Raw genomic sequence first — 17827 nt, forward strand, 5'->3', positions numbered from 1 at the left:
CTATTGACCTAAAGAAAGAAATTGAGGCAAAATTAATATAGTGAGTTTATTTGAGCCAAGGTTGAAGACAGCTGCCCAGGACACACTTTGAAGTTGCCTTGCAGAGTGCGCTATCTGGCCGTTGTTACAAGCAGATTTTATAAGGCAAAATGGGACGAGGGGAAAAGGGGTGGACTGATAGAAAGTTGTTTGACAGGAATTGTCATTGGTTTACAGAGAACATTGGTTAGTGATTGGCTGTGCAGTTTTGAACTATAGGGTATGAGTTAGGGTGTCTGGCGTGTGGCATTTTATGGCACTTGGCTTGGTTAGTGTAGAGCCCACATAGCAGGTGGCTTCGGAAGGTAGTTATTTAGCTCAAGGGGGAGAGTAAGACAGGGCTGCTGTCGCACACTACAACATCTCAGTCCTCCTCTGGGCCTGCTAATTAAAGAGGACTTGCATTCCTCAGAGAAAAAGTGTCTTTTCTTTCTCACTACTGAAGTGGGTAGCTTCTGGTGGCTGGCAGTGGGCACTGTTCTGTCAGGTCATCAGAAGGGCAGTTGAGCCTGCCCATCCAGGGTTGAACTGGGCTTGGATGTTCAGTGTAGCACTTCAGCTTTCAATTCTTCCGGCGATGGCCTGCCGGTTCCTTGTGCTTATGGCGGGAACTGGGACGCTGGGGGCTTTTCTCAGTGCTAGTGCCCCTGCTCAGCTTGCAGCCTCCTGCACCGTGGGCTGGGGGAGTCCCTGCCCACCTCCTCACCGCCCCCCCAGCAGTGGGCTGCTGCTGCTTCCCCCGCAGGGCTAGGCTTCTGGATGGGGAGGGGAGGGTCGCTCCATCTTCTGGTCCAGCCTCAGTCTTGGCGGTCCCTGTGTTTCTAGCCCCTCCCCCATGGTAAGGGACTGAAATTTTATTGGTGTGGGATTTTGGTCTCAGGACAATTTCCTGCCTCCCCTGGGGTAGAGGGTGTCCTCCTCTGTTCTTCCCCCAGCTGCACGGTGTTTCTGTCTGTCCCCTTGGTGACATCTGCTGCCCTTTCCCTATCAGCTTAAAGCCCAGGGCTTTCTTCAGAGGGTGGAAGCACTCAGGGGGGTTGGCTTCATGCCTGTTCACTCTGCCTGCACGCTCGGGGCACTTCTCTGGCCTCATGTCCTGCCCCTCATGTGAGCACCTGGTGCAGGCCCATGTTAGAGAGCCTATAAGTGGGTGTGGACTCTCTCAGCCCATCCTGATTTAAAGGCAGAAGAACACATGTAAACAGGCAAACAGGGCATTCTAGATTATGACTGTAAAGAGGAAAGAATTGAGGAACGGCGGGGTAGGCAGGACAGGGACACCGACTTTAGGTAGAGCGGAGGAACAGCCCGGAGGTAACACTGGTGCGGTGAGTTGAAGGTTGAAAATGACCCTGTCATCTTAAGAGTTGGGTGTAGGGAGGGCTTTTCATGCTGAGGAGATGGCAAGTACAAATCCCAGGGGCAGCAACGAGATGGGCCACTTCGAGGAGGAGAAAGTGTACCGCAGGCTGAAGCAGAGTGAGTCAGGGGAGATGGTGGAGAGGGAGGTTGGAGAGTTGCGAGTCAGGTGAGCCTGCAGTCTTTTGGCCATGTTATGATGCTTGAATTACATTCCATGAGGAATGGGAAGAACCTGGTGATGATCTGAATGTAGCTTCCTTTTGCTTGCTAAGTGAATTCCAGTCTCTTTTGCTTTGTGTTCAAGGCCCAGAGTAACCAGGTTCCAGAATACCTTTTCCATCCTATCTCCCACTCTACGAATAGGTGAACAATAAGGTTAGCTTCCTGCTCTTAGGTGAGTCTTACGCATTTTCCTGCTCACCTTGTTCACGCCGTTCCCTAACTGGAAGGTACTTGTCCCTCTCCGCCTGTCACTGTAGGCTCCAGTCAGATGTGCCGCTGCCACGAAACTTCTCCTAGGCATTTCCTCACCTCCATCTTCATCGATTGTTCCCACATCTATGTGGTAGCTTCTTGAGTATACCTGTTCCTCACACATTATTTGTTTAATTTGTTAATTAATTTTAAAATTTGTTTTATTTAATTACATTTTCTGTCTTGTGTGTTTAGTCTGGTTCTCTCTGCCAACTTTCACTACCTGTTTATAATCACACTCAACCCTCCCATATGCTAAAGAAGCCTTCCCTTACCCTCCTTTCCCCTGACTCTGACGTCTTATCTTTCTCTTTTCCTTTACAGCCACATCCCCAGAAGAGCGCCTTTATTTGCAGGCCCTGTGCGTCCTCATGCCCTCCCTCACCCCTTACTAGTGTATGATAGGGTTGTACCTCCAGACCCCCGCGGACACTGCTTTCAGAGATAATGATGTCTTCCTAATCCCAGTGACCACCAAGCCCAGGGACCTCTTGTTAATTTTCATCTGGGTATCTGAATGTGATATTCAGTACTATTGGCCACATCTTCCTTTTTAAAAGTTTCTAAACCCCCACTTCCTGGCCATTTTGCTGTCACATGTTTTGTCCCATCTTTCTGATTTCCCCTTGTTTCTTTTTGTTTCTAGCTCACCCCTAAGTGTAGGGATTACCCATCCTTCTCATGTCAGACCTCCTGTCTCCACAGCATATTCTCTTTGGCTTCTCATTTATGTCCTTTTAGAAAAACAAGTCTCACTGCGTATTCCCAGATCTGTGCCTCTAGCCCAGACCTCTCTCTGCTGGGAAGAAAAGAGAATGTGCACGTATACTTAATGTATCATAATTTTCATATTGCTATGTAATCTTTGTAATTATTTTAAATGGATGTATAATGTTATGTTAAGTGGCTGTGCCATAATTAGCCGAACCATTTTCCTATTGAAAATATCTTGTCCTGAATTTCCAGCTACAGTTTACAATTCTATGCATGTATGTTGAGTTTGAGATTCAGTGGAATGGAAAGTGAATGGATTGTGTTCTCTTCCAAGCTAGCTCAGTGCTCAGAGGAGAAACCTCAGCAGAATCTTTGGCAAACCTTTCTCAGGCTTTCTTGTTTTGAATCAGTTAAGAGGCCCACTGTCACTGCCTGAGTTCAGGGTAACTTTTTAACTCTTGCACAAACTACTGAAAAAAGCCTTCTGAATGGTCTTCCTGTCTGACCTCTTGACCTTCTGACCGAGCATGATCTCAACTGTTAGAAAACAGGTACTACTTGTGTTCCTAACGCCCGAAAGGGATCTGAAGTTTTTCACACTGACATGTCTCTGAGTAAATCTGAAAAGAGATTTCTTTGGAGGTTCACCTTCAATCAAGACAGGATTTTAAACACACTCTGAGTTGTGGTTTATCATCCCTACTACTTACCATAAGAATATTCTTTGTCACACCTTATTGACAACTAAGACGCACTCTTGAGCCTTTGAATCTGTTTGCTTTTAATCTGTTACTCTCTGGAAGTAATCCTGAAAAACAGCTGACAGTGATATTTCAAACTCCTTGGTGCTCTTCTTCAAAGAAACATAGAAGCCCTAATAAATAGATTTGTGCCTCGGAAAATAAAGTGTCAGTGACTTCACACAGAACCCGGGAATCTTATACTTCCCCAACTAGTCCACTTTTTCAATGAAGTGGCCCTTGTGGTCTTTCTAAGCTGTTCTTGACTACCTAACTGATGGAGAGCACTGGCTTTTCTTTCGAAGCCCAGGTCAGTGGTCTGACAGGGACAGTGCTGCTGATTTTGGTCCCTCTCCTGAGTGTGCTTTGTATCTGTTAAATGAAGTCGTGTTTGGATTTTTGATGTGTTGATATCTCAAGAGTTTCTGCCTGATTTTCAGTCATTACCAGTCGCACCCTGACAAGTGGAGAATACAGTTTTCAGTGGCTGGCTGACTCGTATTTTGAATCTTTCTCCTCCCTTCCCGATCTGACTGTAAGTCCTCCCTGTGTAAGGAGAGAGGGTTGTGCTTCAATGCTGGTGTGCGCCAAGTATGTCCAAACTTGGTAAGAACAAACAAACATACAAAATGACAGCATTTCTGGAATCAGGATGGTGAATAGAAAGCAGTGTCCTTCCCCTGAGGCAGAGGGTCGGCAGGGGCACTGGTTGGTGGGGTTGGTGGGGAGTGATCACATTACGGAGGCTCCATGTGAGTCCTTGGGCTGCCTTCCACGGCTTGGTCTTTCTCTTTGTTTCCTCTAATGTATTTTATATTTAGTTCACCTTAACAACAAATTGCCTTTCAAATGACGGAAAAGCACAAGTGCTGATGGTGAACAGCTGTCTCCTCCTCTCATACCAGTTTTATTTCTGCTTTGAAGCACTATGGTCTGTGCATCCTCTTAACTATGTGGTAGATCTAGCCACAAGGTTTGATGATTGTGCTCTTTTGTATAGATAAGAGGACAAGAGAAAATAACTCCAGTCACTCTTTAATAGATAGATTTTTTTGTTTGTTTGTTTGTTTTTTGGGTTTTTTTTTGGTTTTTTTTTTTTTTTTTTGAGACGGAGTCTCGCTCTGTCGCCCAGGCTGGAGTGCAGTGGCCGGATCTCAGCTCACTGCGAGCTCCGCCTCCCGGGTTTACGCCATTGTCCTGCCTCAGCCTCCTGAGTAGCTGGGACTACAGGCGCCCGCCACCTCGCCCAGCTAATTTTTTATATTTTTTAGTAGAGACGGAGTTTCACCGTGTTAGCCAGGATGGTCTCGGTCTCCTGACCTCGTGATCCGCCCGTCTTGGCCTCCCAAAGTGCTGGGATTACAGGCTTGAGCCACCGCGCCTGGCCTAATAGATAGATTTAAAACTAATCAAGATGAGGGTAAGTTTAAAAAACTATTCCAGGTGTTTCATTCTTTAAAAACCCAAGGGTCTGCTGCCTTCTACTCTAGGGCCTTGGCTCTCAAGGGAAGATATTTGTCTATAATTCCTAGCCTGACGGCTTAGCTGCCCACTCTGAGCCATTCAACCCCAGATCTTGAGAATCAAGGGGTGGAGAGTGAAAACCTGTGGGAAGGCAGGCACCTTGCTTTCACTTCCACCTCTAAAACGATAGTGCAGTATTCTTCTTACATACGCCTGCTATCGTTCCTCTGTTTGCATCTCTCTCATCCCCTCCACTAGCCTCTCCCCTCCTTACAATCACAAAAAAAGTCCTTGAATTTAGACTGATCCGAGGTCCAGGGTCATCTCACTACCTCCTCCCCTCCCAAGCACCAGTGGTAGAGTGGGCTTTATCCCTTGAACAAGGACAGTGAACCTGTTAAAGAAAGAAGATCCAACAAAATCCAGAAGAATGAACACAACTCAAAAAAGACTGTCAGGAGTATGTTCTCAGCTGAGTGCTGAGTGAGATCACCATTCCCCATAATCTCAGGCAGTAGAAGAGCCTTGAGAATGTGCAAGACAGGTTGAATTCTGCCGTAAAGGAAATATTACTCCAGAAACAGAAGTGTTTTTAAGTGCAGATCTAAAGATCATAAATGTATTTAAGCAAGAGCTCAAACTTAATATGAGACAATAAAATGAGATGAAATGGGAAATATGGAACTAAGGGAACAAAATGAGAACAAAATACTGTCGGTTGAAAACTAATGAATAAATACGAAACAGTAAAGAACTTAATGATGTGACAATTTAGTTATCAACATAAGAGAAAAGCTTTAGAAAACTGTAGAAAAAACAAAAGGTAAAAACCCGAAGAGAGGAAGGCAATTTAAATTATCGTTAGGGTGATCCAGAAAAAACATAATTGATGTCCGTAAAGAAAATAACCTTATTCCAAAAAAAAGTTGACCAGAAAACATATATGAAGATATCATAGAAGAAAAGTTTCTGAGGTGTAAACCAAATTGCCAGAAAGCAAAGGAGTATGCAAAGTGTTGAAGGTGATAGCACCACTCAAGTGTTAAGAATAAATGGAGAACTAAGTGTAAACAATGATACAGGTAGAATGTAAGTGTTACAAGCTTTGACAAATGAGAGAGGAGTCTATCTATATCTAAAATCAAAACATGTAGTTCAAAAGTTCCATTTAACATACCTGTTTTTCCAATTCTTAACACTCAGTAGTTTTTAGGAAATAGTTTCTCTTATAAAGAAATACGGATCTTAGGTTTAGCAGTTCCTTTATCTTAACTTCAATGTCATTTTCTTTTAAGTGCAAGGTTAAATTTTTTGTTGTTGTTGTTTAAATCATATATAGTATTTCTGGGTTGAATTTTTGCATTTTTCTTTGAAGTATAAGACATTGTTTAATTTTAAATAACATAACTCTATCTAAAAATAAAAGTTTCTCTTAAAATGTTTGTGAAACAGAGCAAAATAGGCATACCTACCTTGGCCAAGACTCCGGTTGAATAGGTCCTGAATGGGGTCTGACATGGGTAGATTATCTTTAAGTCCATGGTGTTTCAGCTCTGCCAGCTTCTCATCCAAGGGGTTTCTCATCTCTGTTTTTGTATTTACTTTAATAGCCTACTGGCTTTCACCTTTATGACACCCACATCTAGCTTTTGGAAGTGGGTAGAGAGAGACTACTCACCCCAGGTTGATGAGCATCATTTTTCACTTTGCCAACTTGCCTGATAGAGTTAATGAGAGTCAGAAAGTATATCATTGACTTTCTTACATTCATCTCAATAAGGGAAAACCAGTAGGAAAACGCTATTTCATGAGTGAGCGGATTGGAGAATAAAAAAAGATTTGTTAAAACATTTTGTAAAAGTGAATAATACTGATACTTTTTTCTATTATTCTTTAGCTCAAATATTTTAGTTATGAGACCCCCCTTTTGTTTTTTTTAGTATGGAGGGTAAATATATCTTTAATGGAATAGTATGCTTTTTTTCCCATTAAACTATGATATGAGAGCATATAAACTGAGGTCAGAATATGACTAGAATATTTCTAATGTAAATTTTATCCTCAATAAGTAGTTATTACAGTATAGACATTTTGGTCTAACATGAATTTCAAATATGTACATTGCAACAGCTATTTGAAAATAGTGGAGAATTAAGTAGTTGGCTTTCTACAAATAGAGTAATATACGGTTGAATAATTTTTATTCATATGCCCAACAATCCAACAAATGGAAACCAAACTAAATCATGGCAAGTAATTGTTGCTCAAAAATACAGTAGTTGATAGATTGTGGGCATTGTCACTTAAATACTGATTTATTTCCAACACAGCTAGAAATGAAGGTGATTTCATTTCTCTTGCAATAAGTTTTACCTTCTTTCTGCCTATCTCCCTACCTGCCTACCTGCCTTACCTTTGCTAATGACAAAGACACATAGCCATTGAATATTTTGTTGAGTTACAATGGTGATTTTTTTAAACCAAGGCCCGTTACAACCTTATGACTTTTAAATTTTGTTGGTAAGAAACCAAAAATAAGTGAATTATTTTAGTTTCATAATTTTCTGTTCATTGATACAATTGCTATATCAGCAATACTTCATGGCTGTCCTGACTATGGTCTGCTCTAGAAATTATATTAGCAGCCCCTTTTCTAATGAAAAGATCAGTTTTGCATACTTAGAAATTTGCTGAAAAGTTTGTTTTAAAAGATCCTTAATGAGATAAGACCGTCAAATACTCAGCATTAAAGGGTTGACTTTTCTTCTGTTTTTTTGTTTTGTTTTGTTTTTTTGTTTTTTGAGATGGAGTCTCACTCTGTCACCCAGGCTGGAGTTCAGTGGCACTTTCTAGGCTCACTGCAAGCTCCACCTTCTGGGTTCATGCCATTCTCCCGCCTCAGCCTCCCGAGCAGCTGGGACTACAGGTGCCCACCATCACGCCCGGCTAATTTTGTTTTTGTGTTTTTAGTAGAGACGGAGTTTCACTAAGTTAGCCAGGATGGTCTGGATCTCCTGACCTCGTGATCCACCTGTCTCGGCCTCCCAAAGTGCTGGGATTACCGGCATGAGCCACCGCACCCAGCCGAATTTTCTTCTTTTTGGCCAGCCTTCTCAGACTGTTGTGTAGACAGAGTCCTCAGGTATTGTTACCAAGCCAGTCTAGGTCCATTTGCCTGCACGCAATGAAAAACCAAACACCGAATCACTGGATTTTTATAGAGAGAAAGGCAAGGCAGCCATGCAGGAGATGGGCTCAATTCTGTCTTCCCTTACCAGCTCAAAGCAGTATCTAAAAGGAAGAGATGCTGGAGGAGGGGTTTCGGGGTTGGTTAATGATTGTTGGAAAGGGAGGGGAAGTTTGGAAAGTCCCTTGAGCAGGCACAGTTGTCTCTTCGTGCTTCTTCATGGGTTGCCTTTGCAAATTCGGAGGGAGTTGGTGTGAAACCTGTGGTGAAAATACTGGCTGTGATGTCAGGAAGTCCCTCATCTGTCAAGAAATCTATTCTGTGCAGATCCCCATCAACCATACTAGTTCCAACCGGCTTCAACCAGTCAACCAGTTTTGTTACAAGCAGAGGGAATTCTAACAAGCTGTTTTCCTTATCTGCAGTGCTGTAAGACAAGCTCAAAACTTCTTGTTAGTTACCAGTTTCTTTAACCCTGTGGAGCACTGTTTAAGCATGAGAGTGAAAAGGGGAAAGATAATTGAGTTTTGAAAGCTCTGGTTCCAGGATGTTGATTTCTCAAGAAAGGAACATAAGCATTCTAGAAATGCACACTTAGGTCTTTGCATGAGTGTTTCAGTAGATTTTGATTGGCAACATTGTTCAATTTCTGGAACACAGAAATGCAGTTTTATTTAAAAAATAGCCTTTCCTTAAACTACTTTCTTCACTTGTCATAATGTCCTTATGATAATAATCTTAATTTTCAAAAAAGTATAGTTGGTGTATGTACAATGTTACCAATTGTTTGTTGTTGTTTTTTTTAACAGAAATCTTAGAGGCTGGTGTTAAAGGAACTTCGGAATCCCTTAAAGGTGTGAAACGCAAAAAGGTCGTAACTGAGAATCACCTGAAAAAAATACCAAAATCCCCACTGAGAAATCCTCTTCAGGCAAAACATAAACAAAATACAGAAGAGTCATCTTTCGCCGTTCTTCATAGTGCTTCGGAGTCTCACAAGAAACAGAATTATATTCCTGTAAAAAATGGGAAGCAGTTTACCAAACAAAACGGAGAAACACCTGGAATAATTGTCGAAGCCTCAAAATCCGAAGTATCTGTCTCCCCAAAGAAGCCCTTGTTTCTGCAGCATCCATCTGAACTGCGCAGATGGAGATCTGAAGGCACTGACCCTGCCAAATTCAGTGTCCTCGATGAACAATGTGACTCAAGTTCCTTGTCAAGTAAAACCAGGACTGACAATAGCGAATGCATCTCTTCTCATTGTGGCACTACGTCCCCCTCCTATACAAACACCGCATTCGATGTCTTACTGAAAGCAATGGAGCCAGAACTGAGCACCTTGTCACAAAAGGGCTCATCTTGTGCAATTAAGACAGAAAAACTGAGGCCAAATAAAACTGCACGTTCCCCTTCCAAATTAAAAAACAGTTCATTTGATGCCTCAAATCAGACTTCACAGGAATTGGTTGCTGAATCACAGTCTTCTTGTACCTCATACACAGTCCATGTGTCTGCTGCTCAGAAGAATGAGCAAGGGGCAGTGCAGTCAGCTTCTCATTTGTATCATCAACATGAACACTTTGTTCCCAAATCCAACCAACATAATCAACAGCTTCCAGGGTGTTCAGGTTTCACAGGATCCCTGACAAATCTGCAAAATCAAGAGAATGCCAAACTTGAACAGGTTTATAATATAGCAGTGACATCATCTGTAGGCCTAACTTCACCTTCCAGTAGATCTCAGGTTACTCCTCAAAACCAGCAAATGGATTCTGCTTCACCTTTGTCAATAAGTCCAGCTAATTCTACACAGTCGCCCCCCACGCCAGTCTATAATTCAACTCATGTTGCCTCTGTTGTTAATCAAAGCGTAGAGCAAATGTGCAATCTTCTTCTGAAAGATCAGAAGCCAAAAAAACAAGGAAAATATATTTGTGAGTATTGCAATAGAGCATGTGCAAAGCCTAGTGTGCTTTTAAAGCATATCCGCTCCCACACTGGAGAGCGACCCTATCCCTGTGTGACTTGTGGATTTTCATTTAAGACTAAAAGTAATCTGTATAAGCACAAGAAATCCCACGCACATACTATCAAACTGGGTCTTGTCTTGCAGCCAGATGCTGGTGGCTTGTTCTTGTCCCACGAGTCCCCCAAAGCACTTAGTATTCATTCAGACGTAGAAGACAGTGGGGAGAGCGAGGAGGAAGGCACCACTGATGAGAGACAGCATGACCTGGGTGCCATGGAGCTGCAGCCTGTGCACATAATAAAGAGGATGTCAAATGCTGAAACTTTACTAAAATCAAGCTTCACTCCAAGCAATCCAGAAAATGTGGTAGGTGACTTTTTGCTACAGGACAAATCTGCAAAATCACAAGCTGTGACAGAGTTACCAAAAGTTGTGGTCCACCATGTCACCGTGTCCCCCTTAAGAACTGACAGTCCAAAGGCCGTGGATCCCAAGCCTGAACTTCCTAGTGCACAAAAGCAGAAGGACCTTCAGGTGACAAACGTACAGCCACTTTCAGCCAACGTGTCCCAGGGTGGAGTCTCCAGGTTGGAGACTAATGAGAAGTCCCACCAGAAAGGTGACATGAATCCACTGGAAGGAAAGCAAGACTCTCATATAGGAACGATACACGCCCAGCTACAAAGGCAGCAGGCTACTGATTACTCCCAAGAGCAGCAAGGAAAGCTCCTGAGTCCTCGAAGTTTAGGAAGTACAGATTCTGGTTACTTTTCACGTTCTGAAAGTGCCGATCAAACAGTGAGTCCACCAACACCCTTTGCCAGAACATTACCCAGCACAGAACAAGACTCTGTAAGGAGTAACGGACCCTCTGCAGCTCTTGTCACCACGTCAACACCCTCTGCTTTGCCCACAGGGGAAAAGGCATTGCTTTTACCAGGTCAGATGCGCCCACCTTTGGCCACAAAAACACTCGAGGAGCGGATATCGAAGCTTATCTCAGACAATGAAGCTTTGGTAGATGACAAGCAACTGGATAGTGTGAAGCCGCGGAGAACCTCACTGTCAAGACGAGGAAGCATTGATTCCCCCAAATCATACATATTTAAAGATTCTTTCCAGTTTGATTTAAAACCAGTGGGACGGAGAACAAGTTCAAGCTCTGATATACCGAAGTCCCCTTTCACCCCTACTGAAAAATCAAAGCAAGTGTTTCTTCTGTCCGTACCTTCACTTGACTGTTTACCTATCACAAGAAGTAATTCCATGCCGACCACAGGTTATTCAGCAGTACCTGCAAATATAATACCTCCTCCTCATCCACTAAGAGGAAGTCAGTCATTTGATGACAAAATTGGCGCTTTCTATGACGATGTCTTTGTATCAGGACCTAACACTCCTGCGCCCCAGAGTGGACATCCCCGTACACTTGTGAGACAAGCAGCCATAGAAGATTCTTCAGCAAATGAAAGTCATGTTCTTGGTACTGGACAGTCCCTGGATGAGAGCCACCAAGGATGCCATGCTGCTGGTGAAGCCATGTCAGCGCGGAGCAAGGCATTGGCACAAGGCCCACATATAGAAAAAAAGAAGTCTCATCAAGGGCGAGGGACAATGTTTGAGTGTGAAACTTGTAGAAACAGGTATAGGAAACTGGAAAATTTTGAAAATCATAAGAAATTTTACTGTTCTGAGTTACACGGACCAAAAACAAAGGTAGCCATGAGAGAACCTGAGCACAGCCCTGTGCCCGGCGGTCTGCAGCCGCAGATTCTACACTACAGAGTTGCTGGGTCCTCTGGCGTCTGGGAACAGACGCCCCAGATAAGAAAAAGGAGGAAAATGAAAAGTGTTGGGGATGATGATGAACTTCAGCAAAATGAAAGTGGAACTTCTCCAAAAAGTTCCGAAGGCCTTCAGTTTCAGAATGCTCTGGGCTCTAATCCCAGTTTGCCTAAACATAATGTTACCATAAGAAGTGACCAGCAGCATAAAAATATACAGTTGCAAAACTCCCAAATTCACCTTGTTGCCAGGGGCCCTGAACAGACCATGGATCCCAAGCTGTCGACCATCATGGAGCAACAGTTAAGTTCAGCAGCCCAGGACAAGATAGAACTGCAGAGACACGGGACTGGAATCTCCGTCATCCAGCACACCAACTCCCTGAGCAGGCCCAGCTCATTTGACAAGTCTGAGCCCTTTGAAAGAGCCTCCCCAGTTTCCTTCCAGGAGCTGAACAGAACAGGGAAGCCTGGGTCTCTGAAAGTGATAGGAATCTCCCAAGAGGAAGGTCACCCTTCTCGGGACGGGTCTCATCCTCACCAGCTTGCACTATCAGACGCTCTCAAAGGAGAACTTCAGGAAAGCTCCAGAAAGAGTCCAAACGAACGACATGTGTTAGGACAGCCCTCAAGACTTGTCCGGCAGCACAACATCCAAGTTCCAGAGATTTTGGTCACAGAAGAACCAGATCGGGACCTGGAAGCTCAATGCCATGATCAAGAAAAGTCAGAGAAGTTCAGTTGGCCCCAGCGTAGTGAAACCTTGTCAAAATTGCCAACAGAGAAGCTGCCACCCAAAAAGAAAAGGCTCCGTCTGGCTGAGATAGAACATTCCTCAACAGAATCGAGCTTTGATTCCACTCTCTCCAGGAGTCTAAGTAGGGAGAGCAGTTTATCTCACACTTCAAGTTTCTCAGCCTCTTTAGACATAGAGGACATTTCGAAAACAGAGGCTTCCCCCAAAATCGATTTTCTAAATAAAGCCGAGTTTCTTATGATTCCAGCTGGCTTGAACATGCTGAATGTTCCTGGAAGTCACCGGGAAATGAGGCGTGCTGCATCAGAACAGATTAATTGCACGCAAACATCAATGGAGGTGTCTGATCTCAGAAGCAAATCATTTGATTGTGGAAGCATCACCCCACCCCAGACAACACCACTTATTGAATTGCAGCCTCCATCTTCACCTTCTCGAGGGGGAGTGACTGGGCACGTGCCTCTCTTAGAAAGAAGGAGAGGCCCACTGGTACGGCAGATATCTTTAAACATAGCCCCAGATAGTCATCTGTCTCCTGTAAACCCAACATCTTTCCAAAATATTGCTCTTCCCAGTGTGAACGCAGTGCCATATCAGGGGCCTCAGCTCACTAGTACATCTTTAGCTGAGTTTTCTGCAAATACTTTGCACTGTCAGACTCAGGTTAAGGATCTACAGGCAGAAATGTCAAACTCCAGCTCTACCAGCATCTTTCCTGTTCAACAGCTCTGTGACATCAATTTGTTAAATCAAATCCATGCACCCCCTAGCCACCAGAGCACACAGCTATCTCTGCAAGTGTCTACGCAGGGTAGCAAACCAGATAAAAATTCTGTTTTATCTGGGCCTTCTAAAAGTGAGGATTGCTTTGCTCCCAAATACCAATTGCATTGTCAGGTTTTCACTTCAGGCCCGTCTTGCTCTTCTAATCCTGTGCATTCTTTGCCAAATCAAGTTATTTCAGATCCAGTTGGACCAGATCGTTGTGTGACATCAGCAGCGTTACCAACCAAATTGATTGATAGCATGTCTAATTCGCATCCTCTGCCACCACCAGAGCTCAGGCCGCTTGGAAGTCAGGTGCAGAAGGTGCCATCGTCATTCATGCTGCCCGTACGCCTGCAGAGTAATGTTCCTGCTTACTGTTTTGCTACGCTCACATCCCTGCCACAAATACTAGTGACCCAAGATCTGCCCAATCAGCCAATTTGCCAGACTAATCACAGTGTAGTGCCAGTCAGTGAAGAACAAAATTCTGTGCCAACATTGCAAAAAGGTCATCAGAATGCTTTGCCAAACCCAGAGAAGGAATTTGTTTGTGAAAATGTGTTTTCAGAGATGGGCCAAAATTCTTCTCTATCAGAATCCTTGCCCATAACTCAGAAAATATCTGTTGGTCGACTTTCACCTCAACAAGAATCTTCAGCTTCGAGTAAAAGGATGCTTTCCCCAGCAAATAGTTTAGACATCGCCATGGAAAAGCACCAGAAGCGGGCCAAAGATGAAAATGGAGCTGTTTGTGCAACAGACGTGAGCCCTTTAGAGCCTTTGAGTCCGAGAGCTAATGAAGCTAGTAAACAGAAGAAGCCTGTTTTAGTGAGGCAGGTTTGTACTACAGAGCCCCTGGACGGTGTGACGTTGGAAAAGGATGTTTTTTCTCAACCTGAAATTAGTAGTGAGGCTGTTAATTTGACAAATGTTTTGCCAGCTGATAATTCGTCAACAGGATGCTCTGAATTTGTCGTTATAGAACCTATAAGTGAATTGCAGGAATTTGAAAACATCACGTCATCCACATCATTAACTCTTACGGTTCGAAATTCACCTGTCCCTTCAGAAAATACTCATATTTCTCCTTTGAAGGGTACAGACAATAACCAAGAAAGGAAGTCTCCAGGGATTAAAAATCAAGGTGACAAAGTAAACATCCAAGAGCAAAGTCAACGGCCAGTCACTTCTCTTTCATTGTTTAGCATCAGGGACACCCAGCAGCTGGCTTTCCCTAGCCTGAAAACCACAACCAACTTTACATGGTGTTATCTCTTAAGGCAGAAGTCGTTGCATTTACCTCAGAAGGACCAGAAAACTTCAGCCTATACTGATTGGACAGTAAGCTCCAGTAATCCAAATCCACTCGGTTTGCCCACAAAAGTTGCACTCTCTCTCCTTAATTCAAAACAGAACACTGGAAAATCACTATATTGTCAAGCAATAACTACCCATTCCAAGTCAGATTTATTGGTCTATTCAAGCAAGTGGAAAAGCAACTTAAGCAAGGTACTTGAAATACAATTTATCTTCAGATGGTTTGTGCAAATTTGTTTTAATGTGTCTTGATACCTTTAAATATTTTAACTGGAAATATTTTAATTTTGAGTGACAAATTGTGCTTTAAGTGTCTTATTTGAAAGACAGGGTGATATATTTACCCCAGGAGTTACATCGATAAAAGTTACCGGGAGTCTTTCTGTGATTCTATCTTGAAAGATTTTAGAAATAATTTACCCTGAGCACTTTTTTTTTCTCAGCTAACTGTGTAAGTCTTTATTTAGTAGTACAGATGATCATGGTTTTACTTTAATGTGTTACTTATATTAAGGTTTTGTTTTTCTTGTTAAGTGAAAGGAAATCATGGTTATGCTTTGTTCCTGCTAATGCAGGGAAACAGGTGTAGATAATCAAAGATAGCTGCATTTCATGCTGAAATATAAGCAGAAAGCCATTTAGACTTGTCTTGAGCTTATTAACTACATGCCCCTGCCATGCCCATTCCAACTCTCTTCCATTGTTGCTGTGAGAGCCATTAGCACTAGAGAGAAGTTTCACAAAATAATTCAAATCAACTTGATAAGTTGATTTGGTCAAGATTTATAAAGTAATTTAAGGTCATGAAACTATAATTTGGGGTAATTTGTGGAATCAGTCTCATTAGAATTATCAGTTTTATAAAATGGGGGAAGTCATTTACGTGATTAGAATAATAGGTAAGGATATCACGTTGGACTCTGGATATTCAGAAGTATTTGGCCTCAGCAGATTCATAAGCATGCAACACAGGTTAATAAACATTTACAGATCTGTCAGTAGGAAAATATTGCAGTATGAGTATTACCATAGAAGTGTGAACAATTATAAAGAAGGAAGTTTCTAACATTGCTAGTAGGTGGAAGAGATAAGAATTCAGCAAAGATACTCCAAAGGTGGTGATACTTTAGCTAAGTGTTCAAAATTTTTTTTAAAAAAGATAGGGATTTTTTCAGGCAAAAAGAATAATTTTTTTTTTTTTTTTTTTTTTTTTTAAAGACAGAATCTCACTCTGTCGCCCAGGCTGGAGTGCAATGGTGCAATCTTGGCTCGTTGCATACTCCACCTCCAGGGTTCAAGTAATCATCCTGTCTCAGCCTCCCGAGTAGCTGGGATTACAGGGGCCCACCACCATGCCTTGCTAACTTTTTATATTTTTGGTAGAGACACGTTTCGCCATGTTGGCCAGGCTGGTCTCGAACTCCTGACCTCAGGTGATTCACCCACCTCGGCCTCTCAAAGTGCTGGGATTACAGGTGTGAGCCACCGCACCCAGCAAGAATAAAAAAAATTAATAATACACGAAATGACATGGAAATGAGAATAAACTTGGTTCATTTAAAGAACTCTGAAGAGTCTGGTCTGGTTAAAAAGTGCTGTAAAGTTGGAAACGTAGGTAAAAACCAAAGCATGTGTATGGTGGTGGAGAACCAATGATACTTTCTCAGTGAAGGAAAGTGCATCCAAACCACCTGTGGAATTTAAGTTCTCAAGCTCTAAATCTACTAAATCCTGGAAGATAAGACCTAATCGTTAGAATTTAAACAAATCTCCATGTATGTTCCTGAAGTGCTTGTGAGAAGTGGCTCTCCTTGAGTACCAAATGCCTTGGAAGAAATGTCTGGAAATGTATATCTAGATTTGGAGCTTAGGAGAGAGCTCTGGGTGGAAGTGTGTAGAGTAGAGATTCTTTAGCGCATAGTTGTGATTAATGAGATTGCTCAGGATATAAAGAAGAGGAGAGAGCCTAGACTGGATCCTGGGGATCATTACTATTTAAAAAGTTGAATGGATGAAGAAAGTCCACACTCCGGTGTGGAAACTGAAAGAGATTGATCATAGAGGAAGGAGAAGAATGAGCAGAAAGTGGCATCACACAAAACATGGAAGAAGATATTCAAGGAGAGTTGTTAGGTCAAATAAAGTTGAAGGCAAATGGGTATATCTGGACTGTGCAGATCACTGGAGAGTTGAGTCTATGAGCAAGTGGCTATGGAGGATGGATTACTGGACTTTTATCCACAACCCAAATGTTAATGCATTTATGATTCATAGTGGGAAAGAACAGATATATGCTATGAAGTAAAAGGATTTCTAGGTGAAACATGGCATCTTCAACATATAATCCATAGAGTACTAAAGCATGTAAAGACTAAGATTTTGGCATTTAGCTCATTGATAACTTTGGCAAGTAGAAGCCAGATTTAATAGTGCGAAAGTGAGCAAAAGATAAAGGGGAATTTGATATTGAAAATAAAGAGGATTACTGTTGAAGGGATAAAGTCAAAGGAAGGTGTGTGCATATATTCCAAGTTATGCGGAAGCCAATCTGTTTGCCAGGAAAAGAGAAGGAAAGGTTGCATCAGTAGCTCTTCCCACTGCCTTTTTGAGGAATGTGGAGCAGCAACTTTTCTTTACTCCTGCCTGTGTAAGGATGGGCCTCCCAAGGTACTATTCTGAGACCACACAGACCCCTCTCCATATTGAATAGACTCTTATCTCTTAGTATTATTAAGACATTTCAGCACCACAACTGTCTGCTTGACCATATAATTTCTTTAAAGAGGTTTGCATAAAAGAAGCCCTTGGTAGGAAAAGTTGTGCATTGCATTGGATTCAGCCAGATGATTAGAGTTTGAGTGTTTGCTTAACACTCGCCCTGGGACAAGGAACTTCACCCTGAGAGTGCCGTTCCTCACTGGGATGTATAGTCCACCTGTGCTGCCTGCCTCACAGGGACCCGAGAAAATAGAATGGCACCATAAGTGAGACAACGTACTGTCAAAGGGGTGGTAGCATAAAATCTTACATAAAATCACAAGGTGATATTATTATATTGTTCCTATAGGAAAACCACACATTTTTTTATCATTTTGATTTTGATGTTCATTACCTTTTTTTCCAAAGACTTAATTGTTACCAAGCCAAAACCTAACTTTTTGGCTAGACCTGGATGTCACATTTAACAGTATTGAGTAAACTTTTGAGAAGATAGAAATAATTACGGTTTTAGCTGGGCATGGTGACTCA

At 42.5% G+C, this 17827-nt stretch overlaps 1 protein-coding gene across 2 annotated transcripts in view; it reads left to right on the forward strand.

Annotated features, from left to right (window-relative positions):
• Positions 1-17827, forward strand: part of HIVEP1 (human immunodeficiency virus type I enhancer binding protein 1) — a 166584-nt gene that overhangs the window by 112532 nt on the left and 36225 nt on the right. For both annotated transcript variants that reach the window (XM_025384158.1, XM_025384157.1), the window contains one exon: positions 8790-14770. In XM_025384158.1, the coding sequence (XP_025239943.1) occupies positions 8790-14770 (5981 nt within the window). The remainder of the gene's footprint in view (positions 1-8789; positions 14771-17827) is intronic.

The sequence above is a fragment of the Theropithecus gelada genome, chromosome 4, assembly GCF_003255815.1.
Source record: "Theropithecus gelada isolate Dixy chromosome 4, Tgel_1.0, whole genome shotgun sequence".
Taxonomy (NCBI): Eukaryota; Metazoa; Chordata; class Mammalia; order Primates; family Cercopithecidae; genus Theropithecus; species Theropithecus gelada.